We start from the raw sequence: 15,826 nt of genomic DNA, 5'->3' as shown, positions 1-15,826 counted from the left end.
GTCCGGGTCCGGGTCCCGGACGAGGCAAGATGAGAGCCACGTCGGCCTCCATAGACCTGGGGGACAACACAGACTCACTGGGGGAGGAGCAGTGCTGAGCCATTCACAGGAGTGGGGGGGCGTGTCATGTGTGATGGGGGCGTGGCCACACGAGGCGTGACGCGATGATGAAGCGAACTGCTCCTTTAAATCTGAACCGGCCACACGTTCTGCCACCGAACACGAAAGCACAGCAGCTTTTATTCTCTGTCTGAAGATTATTTGACGAAGGAAATTAATTGAATTAGACAAAAATCTCCTTTTATTTATTTCACGAAAATCATTTTGAAGTGTGAAATCTTTCACTCTGAGATCTGGGTAGCCGGTGTTCTCCTGCATGTTAAAGTGCTATGTGTAGTAGCATCGATGGTGTCAATGTTAAAACATTAACGTGAGGCCGATGTCACTTCCTGAACAGCGACCTCTGTGGCCACAAAATAAGGATGATGCCTAACAAGTAGCCTAAAAGTAGCATAAACACAGAAGCTAAAGAGTTAGCGATCCAGGCAGACTACCATCCGCTAACAGGGCCACTTAGCTCCACGGCTAACTGAGCTACATGCTAACAGCAGCTAATCTCTACGACCAAAGATACATTTGCTAAGATTAGCCACCGCGGTCACAGCAGACCACGAGAAGGCAGCAAAGCAGCTCGACAAGTCAACTTTTCGTTTTTTTAACCGGAGGAATGTGTCGTCATCGGCGTAGATGTGACGTATTATACATGTTGTTATGCTGGACAGAGAGATCCTCAGTTATCTTGGGTTATAAGTATGTTCAGTGAGATGTTTTACTGTGTATTGTACACACTTGGCTGCAGTGGGAAACTGTCTGACAGACACAAACTACTACACATAGCACTTTTAAACAGCTCACGTCCAGGCTGAGCCCCTTTTTTGTGACGCTGAATGTGAAAATTAAGAGTTCTGTTGAAGCTACATGTGTTCACTCATCAGCTGTGTTGATCCCGAGGAAATGTTCGACCGATACACAAAGATTCAGATTTGATTGATCGGCGTACTTTACGAGTGTCGCTGTGAATAGTTGCCTGAAGCCGGCTGAGAAACGGCTGCATGATTTTATTTTTATTCTCAGTGTTAACAGATTTGGTCTCATGTGCAGTCGTGTGAAGTTCAACACCGACTTCACAGCTGCAGGACATCTGAAATTCACTTTTTTTTTTTGTCAGACTCATTGATTAAATCTACTACAGATTACAAGAGTTATCTCCTCTCTGTCAGCCGTCAGCTGTCGTCTTTGCAGCTTTATGTGTGAGACACCGGTGACGGCTGGCTGCTTTATTTGCACTGGTCTCACAACTAGCAACCTAGCTTCCAATCAGACAGTTTAGTGAGTCACCAGTTAACATGGTCACTTGTTAAACCGAGCGAGACGCTGGCAGTGCAGTCGTGCTCTTAATAACTTTTAAATTAAGACTTCTACATCAAATTTGAGTTTAGATTCAGAAACTGTGCTGCTTATTTCTTGCGTCAAGTCTCTGCAGAAACAGATTTTAATGTATAGCGAAGGTAAAATAAGATAATTGTTTATTAATCCCACTATAAGACAACTTGTGTGAAGCCACCCCATGTCAGATAAATGAAACCAGGTTTGAAGTCTGAACAGGAGAGGAGCTGATGAAACACGAGCTTGCAGTTTCGTCGTCGCTGCTAAATGAGTTTTCTGTTTGTCTGCTTATTTCTGACAGCAGGACTTGGAGTTACATCCTCTGTGAAGTTCTCTGTGAGATTCGTTTGTGGATGAATCTCAAGACGTTTTAGGGGCGTCGATTATGTTAATAATCAAACGGCAGAGACGCACAGCTGCTGGCGAACAGGTGGAACTCATCAGGCTGAACAGGCAATTTGTGTGTTTGCTGAATACAAGTTGGAACGGTCACTAATAACGTCGGAGAGGTTTTGGATGAACACACAAAAAGGTTCTTACACAGAAGGAGAAGAAGAAGAAGAGGAACGATCCGTTCACATGCAGCAGTTTCTAAAAGGCTTCGGGCAAATATTGACACGTTGGAATAAATTATTAGAGCACACAGCTAATTAGAAAGGCTTTGACTCTCGTACCGAACTTCATCCTGAGTCATAAAGCATATTTCATGGAGCGGTCTGTGTGTGTCGACAGGAGTGAAGGGTTATACAGTTAGTATGGAAACACATGAGCGACAGTCCCATCACCCCGGAGGTCACGGGGTCAATCCTCTCACGGAGTTAATGTGCCGCTCCGTCTCGGTGTCCTTGGGGGGCGAAGCTGCTGCAGGGACCCGTTCACCTCTGACCTCTGAGGAAATTAACTGCATGAATGTGCTGCGTGTGAGTCTCCAGGGGACGTAATGCCACCGAGAGCTAATAAAATCTGATCTTGACTGAGTCCTGCAGATTTCAGAAAGCAAAAGCTGAAAAGCGAGAGGACGCTTCTGAACTCGGAGGGAATATTTAGGAGATGACGTGTGAACGGTCGCAGTTCAGAAGGTAGCTGTTAATCACCGGCTTAACATAAAATGGATTTTGTGAACTGAGAAGATGTTGTCGAGGCCAAGAGATTTAGACGTCTAAAGATCTTTTTTTCTACTGCAGGAACTTAACGATCTGTAGCCCGCAGCTTCACGTTAGATTACGTTTTGGGAAGCTGCGAGGTTTCGTTTCCACAGAAAAGTCTCTGATTCTCTGATTTTGTCTCAGTATTCCTTTGAGCGCCACAGGAGAGAAATCCAAACTGTATTTCACATTATTCAGCTGCTATTGTTGGTATTTTCCCACAAATGTTGAGATAAAATGATGGAAAATCTTTGCAGGGAACAAAACCAGCGCTTAAATCCAGTATTCAGTAACTCCACAATCCTGACCTGACTATCACAAAGCTGCACGTTCCTTTGAAATGTTGAAATGAAATGAAATGAAAAACAAACGTGTAGGTTGTAGAATAGGCAAGTATAAAGCCAGATGACGTCTCAATTATCAGTATTTAACTGTTCGACAGACTTAAAGTACTCGATATTAAACTTATTCAAGTATCAAACCCCAGATGTGCAAGTAAAAGTAAAAATACATATTTATTTCCATGTATTTATTCACACTGGAGTTGAGTGATAATTTGCCTGAACAATTATCTGATTTGATATTCACTATTTTTCTGAATATCAGCGTCAGTGTTTTTTTATTTTTTCCTCCAGTTGCCACTAAATATATTTAAAAACGTGCTTCTTTGGCTCTAACGCAGCATGTTGTCTTCAATCTCTTCCTAACACTGATCCAACTATGACCGCAGAACCTGTGACATATTAAAACCCTGCAGTGGAAAACGTATAGATGTTGAATCTGAGCTGAGATTAGACGTATACGTGATGAACTGTGACAGCACACGGCTTTGGTTTGTCCTCAGCGGATGAGAGTTAAATGAACCAACAGGATTTCTTACTGCCATATTTAATTTAACTCACTTACACAAACAACGTAAAGCCCAACGTAATGGGTCGTGTTTAGGATGCATACATCAGTAATCTGGTCTCTCCCGGTTGCTTCCTCGGCCCGGGAATACTCTGCGAGTTGCGTAACACGTGCTGGATTGTAAACAGCTGGGATTAAATTGGCTGAGACTCGCTGTGGCAACAGGGAGGTTTTTGGGGTCGACGTAATCCGAATACAAGTTTCTAAATCTTCGTGCTGCCCGTCTGTAAACTGGTGGTTTGTGGCAGCTCGTGAATCCTCTGTATGCAGATATAAACATGATGGTGACTACTGAATAAATCTGTTTGAATGTATTTACTTATATATATTTATCTATGTACTACACATCCTGTTTCCTGTCTTTTTTTGTTTCCAACTGGATTTGATTTGTCCAGATTATCAGCTCTGGTGTAATCTGTGCTTTTCAGTGTCCTCGAGTCAAAGAAGTAACCCGAACTGCCTCAGAACTGCAGCTCACACTCATTCTGGTTGTCATTAAATCCGCTGATTATTCTATGAATTAACTTCAGAGCATCTCATATCTCATTAGCTTCCACTTTAGGCTAATGAGCCTGTAGTTAGTGGTGGAGGAGTTCGATGCAGCGTCTCCTCGGTCTCTGTAGCTGTCTTCGCTGTCCGCTTGTTGCTGTAGCGGTGAGCTACTAACGGTCGCTACTTTCAAATTAAAAGCCCCCCGCTAAGAACCCAGTTCTACACTCCAATGGGGTGCAATGTAAAGCTCTTATTTTGAAGACAAATTCATTGTCACTGTTCACGCCCAACTTCCTGCTTCACGTCACGTCACATGTTCACACCTACCACAGTTGGGGCTTTTTGGAAAAGAAGGAATATTACACCTGCCGCCTTTACCTTGCTGTAAATGTGCCACCTTTTTGATGTAAAAGGGGCTAGTTTGTAGTTGTTTCAGCATTTTCCTAAACAACTGAAATAACTGGGAAAAACAAAAGAAAACAAAAGAAAACTCATAAAATCTAATCCAAGATCAAGATGCCAAGCTGACAAAAGCTGTTGATGCTGAGCTACAAGTGTTCTCTTCCATCTGAAGTTGATGCATCTTGGGTCCTTCAGAGACGTGGATTCATTCATCATGTTTTCTGCATTTTAAATCAAGTCTCCAGCTCCTTCAGTTGTTCAGCAGAATGCTGCAACTCTGTTTTGCTCCAGAAAAGTTTTGTGGACTTCACCTGACGTTGCATCAGCATGGAGGGAGGAGATGATGACTGGATTCACATGTTTGCCTTCAGTTCCCCACATCCACTTTGTGTGATCAGATCTGCCAGCGTCCAAAGAACTGAGGTTAAATCACTGACGAGTGGCTCGAAAATGAAAGATGGGGTCGCAACAACTTCTGGCTTCCAGCTCCACTCAAAGTTTCAGACTTTGGACTTGAGTGCATTTTTGGGTGAACTGGTCCTTTAAGGTTTCCTGAGAGTAAAGTCCTGCACAGTCAGCAACTGCAGCTAATCCAGGCGGCTGCAACAAACTCAGAGACAATCGTGTACGTGACCATGAACTCAGTCTGCATCGGCTCCACCACCCTGCTGCTGGAAATAACAAGAGAACTAAATGTAGTTCTACCAGAAACATCTGATAAAAGCTGGAGTGTCCTGCTGTTTTTAGGACATTATTGGATGATTTGTTTGAAAGTTGAAGGTCAGAGAGCACGGAGAGATGAGACACGTGGACCAACACTTCACACTCTTGGCTGTGAACCCTGCCAGATAACCTCCGCACTCATTTCTGCACACAAATTATTAATTCAAGCTAATTAATTAAGCGATGTGAGGGCACACATTACTAATACGAGTGCGTGAAATCATAATTTGCAGCATGAATAATTCAGATAAATTAGCGCTGCCACCTGAACTCCTCTGATTTGCAGAGACCTCCGTCTGAAGAAGAATCGAACTCCGAGCTGACCTGCAGTTATGGATTCCTCTCCCTCCCGTCCCTTACAGACGTGCCGACTACACTCACTTTGATCCATAATGTCTCCACACACACACACACACACACACACACACACACACTTGTGATGAATGGACTCTATGAGCTGTAATGGGCGGCAGAGATGCAGACTGGGAAAACGAGCTTCACTGCATCACCTGCTGTTTTAAATGGAGATATAACAAAGGAGAGAAGCAGCATCGTTCCTCTTTACAGCAATCTGACTGACACTGAAGGCAGCACATTAGATACAAGTGACACCTTTCTGTTGGGTTTTGTAGTTTGAATATAATATCAGAGATGTTTCACCCAGCAGTCAACAATAACACATCTTCAAGCAGACGTTAAATCTCCTCCAAACTGGCAGTCGGTTCGGTCACCGTTGCGTAAAAGATGACCCACTTTATGAAGTCCATGTTTTTCAAAATGAAGCCAGATGAAGCGATGAACTGTGTCTGTGTCCGCTGTGATATTTTGTCACAGAGCAGACGTCTCCTGGGAGAACAGATTCTGCTGAATGAACAGAGTATCATAGAAACACGACGGGCAGCAGTTTGTCTCCACGATCCTCTCGCTCTTCACACCGACCGATTTCAACGCTGCATTCCAGCCGGCATCAGGTCAGTTGTAGGTGGTTTGTAGATCAGGGGGTTCAGCTTCAGATCACGAGGGTTTGCAGTTTGATCGCAGAGAAACGATTTACTAAACAGGTTACTGCACATTCATTCTCACAAAGAACAACTCCTGGATCCATCATTTTATTTTCACAGATGGGAAACTTGATTTGCAGGTACATGATTGTGAATCTACGGTCTGAGAGCGATGCAGCGCTTCCTGTCCAGAAGCGCCTGGAGATGTTTCCACGCTCAGACATTCACGCTGCCATCAGCAGCAGTTTGAGGTTCAGGAGGCCTGCGGTCTGTTCGACTGGGCCATAGATCCTAACGTGTCCAATCATCAGTCAGATTGAGGATCGATGAGTTAACAAGATGGATGCACCCCCCACCTCAAGTCACCAGCCAATTCTAAACACAAAATGTCAAATATTTGTGTGTTAAAAAACGTGACAGCACCGACCTCACTGTCAGCTGATACACTCAGAAATAATGACATGAACTCTTGTTTGGCACTAAAGCAGCCACGGCACAGTGTCAGTCCTTGGAGAGTACATTAGATGCATATTTCTGTGCTGCTCTGGGGCTTAATGGGGCTTGATGATAGTAATGCTTCATCTCAAGGTGGACCTGCATTTTTCAGTCAGTACAAACAGCTCACTGTATGACCTTCTCTATTAATATCAGCACGGTATTAAACAGGAGCTTTTATTCAACATGGAGCGGGCGGAGAGACGTCACAGGGTATTGTGTCGTGAATCTGGCATCAGGAATACAAATAAAATGGTCAGAAGAAGAAGAAGAAGAAGAAGAAGGAAACTGGTTATTTGTTTGCATCAGACAGCAGGAGGCGTTTATAATGACACAATTCATTTCTAATGGGACATCCCAGCGATCAATAGGCTTTATTTTCATGAATTGATCTGCCATCCTTCACCTCAGACTCACCTCTGCTGCTCAGGCTGATCAATGCCTTTTCATTAACAAGGATATTTTATGTATGTGATCAGTGGAGCTGGATGTTACATTATTCAGTAAAACAATAATAAACAGCAGCGTTAAAAGTCTTGAAATCGGCCTAATGTGCAACAGAAAAGAGAAGAAAGACACATAAACTAGTCTGAATTCTATTTTTTTAAATCTCTTTAAAGAGAACAGGAATTAATCTGGACGTCTTTGTGAAATGTTTGGCTCTGGAAGTTCGTTTACATAATGACTTTACTCCAGGGTGAACACGCGTCCTCGTTTCTGGAGGCCTGTCCAGAGAAATGTCCCCATTTTATAACTGCCAGGCTGCAAAGTGAATTAATATTTTACTTGGTTGATGTCTCAGTCACGGTGTGTTACTTTTTACCATTGGTTGTGTTAATACAAACTACTATTCTGGACCACTAGCTGCACGGCTAACTGAGCTAACTAGCAAAGGGCAACTGCATTTAGAAGCAGCAAGCATCATACATGTGATTTATGGTACAATGGAAGTGTCACTGGTCACCTTACTGCACTCTCAGGACGAGTTGGTTAGCTCCTGCAGCGGTCACGCTAACTGCTAACTGCTAACTGCTAAAGGCTAACTGGCCACATAGCTAACTCCTGAAACTGCTGTTTTCTCTCTCTGCTGTTCTGTTTACTCCCGCTCTGGTGTTTTGCGCAACATTACACATAATATTATTTTTAAGCTAAAGCTCTCCAAGCTAACAAGCACGCTAACTGACCATTAGCAAGCTTGTTAGCTCACCTGCAGTTCATGGAGCTGACTGCACGATGGGCCTGCAGGAGACCCACAGTTACAAGTTTATGTACTGGCAGTTGGTTAAAATCAGAAGTTAATTAAAAACCTGAGACAAAGCTCCTCGTAAACTCCTCGTTAAACATTTAACACTCGTATTAACGAGCTGTCCATTGGTTCAGAGGAACCAGGCGGATGAGCTTCCTGTCAAGGCCATTTTCACTCCACTTGTGCCAAGACACAAGGAGGAGGAAAACAAGCTGATGTTTCTTTATTAGCAGTAAAACATGTTAGTGTCTGAGTGTGTCTGAGCGGCAGCAGCTCTCTGCAGGTACAGTCAGGCTGCCCGATCAAACACCCAGCAGTGAAGCGCCATTAATGCAGCTTTGAGGCCATTCTGTTGAATCCCAAAGGACGTCTGAAAGTCAGAGAGCGGCCGCGAAGCTTGTTCATTAAAAGTGGAAACCTTTTACGAGACTGCTCCTGGTACTTATCAACTGTAAAACATCCCGCTGGGTGCGCAGCTTTTACTGGAGAGGAGACAGTTGTATATCACCTCCCTTTAAACTCAGCCTCGGGGACTTGCCTTCGGAAAGCTTGCGTGTCGCTGTGATTTGTGTCCCTCTGCAGTTTATTGTCATTGACTGTGTTTTTCCATGCATCTTTGTTCTTGTATTACACAACAGGTTGTCACAGACGCCAGAGACGGATCCATAAATATCCCCAGTGTTCCTCTCCAGCCTGAGCACATAAAACACTCCAGTGCACTGATGTATGCAGGTGTGTGTTCATGTTAACTGGCAAACACTTGTTGTGGTCTCACATTTTAGCATTCCGCTCTCGTTTCAGACCCTGAAGTCTCAGATATGGTGAAAATAAAAACTCGCTTCTGATCTGTTGACTTATGTGTTGAGTAATGTAACGCTCCACTCCCAGCAAGACAAGACTTAAAGGGACCCAAAAGTGAAAATTCAGCCATCATCTCCCTCCAATTTGGGATCTCTGGGCTTCTGCTGACTTGGATTAAGCCACATGAGCTGTATGGAGCCAATTTACGCTTCTTGGACAATGAAAACTTCACGTGACCTTTCATTTTTGGAGGAACTTGTCCTTTAACATGTCCACGAAGATCTACGGTTACATCACTGACGAACAACTTCTGGCTTTGTTTGACATTTGAAGTTGGTTGAGGTTTGTTACGAGCACACTGTTACTTGTTTAGAGCGTAAACTTAAAGTCTAAGGTTTGAAACTCGCCCGTCGAGACCTCTCTGTTCCTGCCGCTCCTCCTCACCTGTCCTCACCTTGCCCACCGGCACACCGTACTGTCCTGATTCCATCATCCACCCACTTCCATTCATTCTCTGCAAACTCCATTTTCTTTTAATGCTACTTCTCTCTGGCCTGATCCCCTGTTGGATCAGTTCGCCTCCAGCCTGCCTGCTTCTGATGTTTTACCGCCCTTGACTGAACATACTGTATTTTCCCGCCTGGTCTCAGAGTCGTGTTTTTGGATTCAGACCTGTTTTTACAGAACCATTACACGCCAAGATATCTGAGTCTGCTACATAAGTGAGCATTTATATTAAAAATACATGAAACGACCATCTATCTTAGAAACGTCTGTTAACACACGCGCCTAACCCCGAACACTGACCCACGGTGCCTCACGGACCAACAGTCTGGACCTTACAGAGCTCGGCCGGCTACTTAACTGGACTGTTTCTGCGAGGTTGCGTCAGGGAGCAGCCCTTTGATGCTGTCTGTGTTGTATTATTAACCACATACGAGCATGAGAGGTCGACACAAGAAGGGAAAGTGTTTTAATACAGGTGAAGAAGAGAGGATTCAGACAGATAAAAGATATTTCTCTCAATAAAATTTAAAGCTTCAGTTATTAAATTTCAGCCACTAGGGGGCAGAAAACACCTTTAAACAAACTTGAACATGCAGTTCATCACAGATGATTTGGTCGTGTGAGGGGTTCACGTCCAGTCTTTCAAGCCGGAGTTTCTGATTTTCTCTCATTGTTGCTGCTCGGGACGCTTTACCAACCCAACATGTGTCTATTTGACGTCCTGGGAATGAGACTCAACAATCAGCTGTCTTTGTGGTGCATTCAGGAACAGCTGGGACAAATCCTACTGATTCTACCTTTAACTTTAATAGTCTTTGAATTATATAAATATGACGTGAGCTTCAGTTAGCTTTGAGCACGAATGTCCTTCAGAGGGAGACTTTTTACTCTGATACTCTGAGTCCATGTCAGAGCCTGAACTCTGTTACTGTACTGGAGGAAACAAGATGAGTACTTTGCCACCTTTGCATCTTGAACAGTGGTCTCTGGCCCGGCTGTCGGCATTTGATTTGAAGTCAATAAAAACAATTATACAGAGCTTTTAGAACGATTACTTCTGTGAAATCTTCTGGGTTTAAACATCCTCTGGAATGTAATCTGTAATATTATTCAGACGCTGAGGGCACAATGTTTGGAAGAATTGGCCAAATTTCCCCCATCTAAATGGAGAGAAATGTCAGTGTGTTAATCAGAGTCCTCTGTCAGTGACATTAACCAGTAACAAACTCTCCCTTCAGAACCAAATGAATCAATTGAGTCCACACCAAAGAGGCCGACTGTCAGCCCGTGTGTGTGCTGGGCCTCAGTGTCGAGCGTCAGACCTCGACTGTGAGGACGTTTTTGTGAATTGATGACATTTTGTCGGGTTTCCTCGAGATAAGGAGAATGGAAATACTTTATGTAAATAAGAGTCCTCACCAACACAGAGGTACAAACGTGTGTGTGTTTGTTCTGTATAAACAAATGCAGCTGATTGTGTCGAGCCTCTCAGATGGCTGTTTGAATGCCTGGTGTGTGTGTGTGTGTGTGTGTGTGTGTGTGTGTGTGTGTGTGTGTGTGTGTGTGTGTGTGTGTCTGCTTGACACACAAGACTTGATGCCAATTTTTACTTAATAAAAGACAAAATAAATGACAGTAAATGTGTTTTTCTTGTAGGTGTCGGCTGGCAGAGCAGCTGCCCCACAGTGATATAAAGAGTAATGGCTGGCGCTGGTAGACTAACACACACACACACACACACACATCCATTTTAATTACAGGTGCATTGTTGCGGTGACAGTTTGGGAATTAAGTATTTGTGATCAACAGGTTTTTTTCTTCTTCCTCCTGGTCCTTATTATTCTCTGCAGGTCCCTGAGAGGGGGAAGAACTACACGACTACACCGATCCACTCACTGCTAAAATTTAAATTATGATAAAGCAAAGAGTGATTAGATGAATATCAGTTTGATGTGATAAACCTTTGTACCATCCATCACAGAGGTTTATGTGTCGCTGATGTGGATCTCTTTTAACCTTTCTGGATCACCATGGTAACTAAACCTGGTCTGGACCAGAGGCCTCATTTATAAAAGTTTTGACGCACAAAAGGGGTTTGAAATGTGCGTATACCTTTTTCCGAGCCATACGAAAACACGTATTGTGTTTTTTAAGATTTACCTGTCAAGTAGCAACCAGTGAGTTAAAGTTAAAGTACTGAGAGACGAGCTTCTCGAGGCTGTCAGGGCCCACCGGGGGCCTCGTCCTACCAGTGTTTATCACCATTATGTTATAAATAATCTGACACTAACAAAAAATGTACGAAATCTAAACCTGTTTTTAATACCAGTGTCAAAAACATGAGTTTAGAGGAGATTTAAATATGCAGGTTTAAGTGGCAACAGTCACATGTCATGTAGTTTTGTGTTAAAGCGCTCAGTGAGCTCCATCGTCTCATCAACACGTCACCAGCACCAACATGGAGCCAACTGGGCTCAGAAGAAGGTCGTAAACAAGATGAACATCACAGTAAATCTGCTCATATTGACAACTGCAATTCTGTGAAAGGAGAGTTGGTTCTGTTTCAGTTCTGTGTCCAAGTCAAGACGACGTCACTAACAAACCTGTCGGCTGTGTCGTCTTCAAACTTTATTTTCTACAGACAAAATGCCTTGGAGTTGAACATTTGACTTGTCTGCCTGATGTATTCTTTCAAACATGTGCAGTCTTTAAACGTGAGGCTCAAAGCAGAGACGCGGCCGGACTCTGAGCGACATGTCGTCCACGTCGTGCAGCTGAAGGTTCATCAGATCAGCTCTGTATCAGACGCTGAAGTCTCCCGAGGCTCTGTACGAAATGTCAGTTAAATATCAGGAACATCAGTTCCCACTGACCATAATACTCCCTCAGAGCTGCGTGTCTCATCTGAGCGGTGATGAAGTGCAGCACACTGAGCGAGGAGCAGCTGGCGAGCAGATATTACAGCGATCTGTTTCCACCCCGGAGAAAAGACACTGCCGGGCTGAGATATCTGGCACCGACCAGCCACAGTCTCTGGATTTCACCCTGAATGATCAGGTGGAGCCGGTCGAGCTTCAGCTCAGGAGTCAACAGATCAGAGACACTGAATGTAAACAACAAGTTCAGCTTTACACCTTTTATTTATCTAGAATAAAAGTCTTTGCCCTCTAACACACACACACACACACACACACACACACACACACACACACACACACACACACACACACACACACACACACACACACACACACACTCAGGTTTCTGTATCAGGTGAAATCCATTAATGAGTGTTCACTGACATCTTATGGCACATTGTCATCATTACACCAGCTTCCAACTCATATACAGGGTGTTAAAACCTGATGAATACTGTTTATGCCTCTGACAAAAATAATGATGGAAATTAATCTGTTCCCTCGTGTGTTGTTTTCTTCTTCTCTTCTCTGTATAATGCACTTTTTGTTCACTTTTGCACCTGGAACACTTTGAGGTTGGAAGTCAGAAGTTTCAACTCGGAGATTACAACCTCCAATGTTACCTGGAACGCAATATTTGTGTATTTGTGGGAGGTTGTTGTTGACGATGTGGTCCAGCAGCGCCAACTTTACTTGTGGCCTGTTCTGTTTTTGTTTGGAGGAGTGCTGTTTTCTTCTTCTTGTGTTTTTATGATGCTGTGCGTGCTGCTTTCCTCCCAGCCACCTGTGCTCGTACATCGTCTGAGGTACAGTAATAGAATAAAAGCGAAGCGGTTTTGTATGTTGTTTTGTACAGTTGTCTGTTTTTGAATCCTGTGAGATATGAGTTCATACTGCAACTTCCTTATTTTTATATTGTTGTTATGCCCAAGACTAATCTCTCAGTTTCTCAGGTGATCAGAAACTCCTCCCCATCATTCCCTCCTGATCTCCTGCACCTGCTGCAATGCCACCAGCCTCCACCTGTGGTTTTCCTCTTTTCTTCTTTGAAAGCCTTTTAACTGGGCTTGTTCCCACTGCAACTGAACCCCCATCATCATCCACCTCTCTGCCTTGTTTCCCTCCTTTCTGTGAGACTGTCAGGGGTCAATGTGAGACTTTCAACATGAACTTCCATCGTCACTGCGAGGGTCAGGTCTCTCAGGTCTCTCAGGTCTCTCAGGTCAGAACCTCCTTCTCTTTGCTGATCTGCATCTCTTGAATTTGTATCTGTACCTTTTGAGATCATCCTCACTGGACAATTTCTCACATGATGCAGCTTTGTTTGGGCATTTCAAAGCATTTTCATCATTGGATGATGATGCTATCTGAATTACATTGAAGTCTGGGTGTAATCCTTTAAGGCTGGAAACTTCAGACTCTGAGGAATATATGTAGTCCATCTCTGTTGTCCTCACAAAAAGCATGTAACACTCTTTTGTTTGACACTTGTCATATTTCATTGGTAATTCAGTATTAGCCTGTTAAAATGATTTGTACTGGGTTTGAAATGTGATTAATAGGGTTACAACAAAACATGATTTCTATATGAATTGTTTGTGGAACTACATGGAAATATCTGGTATGTCTTCTGTTTTTATCCTGTAGTTTTTACGGTGTTTATGATGATGGAGAAGAAGGAGAGGGAATTAAAAAGACACCCGTTTGAAACTCGCCGTGTCTTGCTGTTAAATCCGAGAGGCCACTACACCCCGATCTATGAGATGCAGGAAGTGGCTACTTTCTCCTGTTGATGTTTTGGAGTTTTGGCTATTTTTTTCGGGAAGTCGGACCATCTCCATCCTGATCCTGGGGGACCGTAACAGGTATTTAAAGCCAAACGTGATGTTTTCCTGACTCTAAACCAAGTGGTTTGTGCCTGAACATTGTGGTGATAAGAAACAGAAAATTCACAATAAACAAATGTAAAGTTGAAACTTGAAGTTTGAATTTATCTGTGGTTTAGCACGAATGTACCCAACATTTATACTGGAGATTGGGTTGGAAAAACACGAAAGCCTTTCTGTAGAACCGGTGTCTGTCTGGTTCGTCCAATCTGGGCTACTGTAGAAAAACATGGCAGTGTAACATTGTGGATTATGGAAGAGGACCTGCTCCCTCTGCTCACTTTGAGATGACAAAAACACATTTATTATTTTCCCACCGCAACCATGATTATAATTCACTTCTACCAATAAATCCTCCTTAGTCTCACACACTTGACCTTTTAAGGTGGCTGGTAAAAGTTTCACCATGTAGAAAGATAATCCACTTTTCCTGTTCCTCATCTATCTTCAGCATGTTCCAAACTGTCACATATATCATATCTATATATACTTCTGCTCCCATCAAGTAAATCACATGCTATTCTTAAACAGTGGAGAAACTATAAACTTATGTTACAGAAGTGGACTGCTGATCCTCAGGAGAGATCTGAGGTGGAGGTTCAAAGCCACTTAAGGGTGAATTTCATGGATACTAGAGGTTAAGGAGCCTTTATGGGCGACGGGCTTCTGTATGCTCTTTGTGCTTTGACAACTTTAACCAAATTAGCTAAAGTCAACAGTCAGCAGGCCTCTTCTTATCCTATTATGGTTTGGCCGTCTCCACTGGATATTTGGAATTTGAATATCCACACAGGCTTCACTTCACGTTATGTAATGCTGGTTGAAGCAAACCGCTGTGTACCGGCTCCGGCTCACAGCAGCACGACTTCAAGAATACAACCAGATGATTCAGTCTTTAATAAACTCCATGTTTAAAATATTCAATTAAATTCTAAAAATGTGGTTTGCAAACAAAACTTTAATCTGCCTCATTAAAAAACACACATATAAAGGAGTCACTGATGACATTGTTCAACATTTTCTGACAACTAATCAATTTATTGAGAAAGTAATGGACAGATTGAAAATGAAATCTTTGGTTGAAGGTGTAGTTTTCTGTACACCTTGTTATTTTTCAGGAATTTTGAGAGAGTTTCTGCTGTTTGGAGTCAGAAGTGATTTTTAATTTTCAACATATTTATTTGTCCTACTGCAGCTGCCTGACCAGCTCCTGGTCCATCTCAGAGTCTGACTGTTGTAGCTTCACCACTTTCTCTCTGCTGATCTTCATCTTCGGTTTAAAGTCCACGGAGATCAGCTCCTTCTGGATCCTCTGCTCCCTCTGCCTCCCCAGCAGGGCCAGGATCTCCCTCCTCTGGTCGGCCATGGCCACATACCGCTGTCTCTCCTCTTGTCTCTGCCGGAGAGCGGGGACGCTCGGCGGCACAGGTGCGATGATTTTGGGGCCGGCGGTGCTGCTGCGCTGCGGCCGGGACACCGGCAGTCTCTGACGGATGTCCGCCGACACCAGCCGGGATTCCAGCGGCGGCAGGAGGGACAGGGAGCTCCACAGCTGCCTGGCGTGGGACACATCCTCCGGAGAAGAGCCGTCAAACACGGTGAAGAACTTATCAAAGTCCTCCTGCTGTGCAGCCTCAGCTGGGGCGGACATTTTACAGTAACAGTTAACAGGATTTAAAAATGAACAAGAAAAGTGTGCTGCTGTTGTCATGCAGTCACCATGGAAACAAGACTACTACGGCAAGCCAGTGAGGGCAAGAGAGAACACCCGCGCAAAATAAAACAAATTAGTTTGGCTAGTTAGGTAAAAATATTATTCATAGATAGATTGGGGAAAGATAACTTATCCAGTAAA

At 43.6% G+C, this 15,826-nt stretch overlaps 2 protein-coding genes across 2 annotated transcripts in view; one reads left to right on the top strand and one right to left on the bottom strand.

Annotated features, from left to right (window-relative positions):
* The window catches only part of gsg1l (gsg1-like), a 24,895-nt gene extending 21,050 nt beyond the window's left edge, over nucleotides 1–3,845 (top strand). Inside the window, exon 5 of the mRNA XM_037087681.1 lies at nucleotides 1–3,845. This exon is cut by the window's left edge and continues 269 nt beyond it. Within this exon, the coding sequence (XP_036943576.1) occupies nucleotides 1–98 (98 nt within the window). The 3' untranslated portion in view covers nucleotides 99–3,845.
* Nucleotides 3,846–14,973: 11,128 nt separating this feature from the next.
* On the bottom strand, nucleotides 14,974–15,823 carry hoatz (HOATZ cilia and flagella associated protein). The gene has a single exon (XM_037088084.1). It carries the CDS (start codon nucleotides 15,680–15,682, stop codon nucleotides 15,158–15,160), a length of 525 nt encoding a protein of 174 aa, XP_036943979.1. The 5' UTR covers nucleotides 15,683–15,823; the 3' UTR covers nucleotides 14,974–15,157.
* Between the last annotated feature and the right edge of the window lie 3 nt (nucleotides 15,824–15,826).

This window comes from Acanthopagrus latus, chromosome 23 (assembly GCF_904848185.1).
Source record: "Acanthopagrus latus isolate v.2019 chromosome 23, fAcaLat1.1, whole genome shotgun sequence".
In the NCBI taxonomy this organism is placed as follows: Eukaryota; Metazoa; Chordata; class Actinopteri; order Spariformes; family Sparidae; genus Acanthopagrus; species Acanthopagrus latus.
Note: the sequence above shows the minus strand (reverse complement) of the source record. Positions and strands in the feature narration are given on the sequence as shown.

Bases quoted from the DNA above. Each gene is read 5' to 3' on its own strand.
- hoatz (XM_037088084.1), bottom strand. From the start codon at position 15,682: ATGACAACAGCAGCACACTTTTCTTGTTCATTTTTAAATCCTGTTAAC.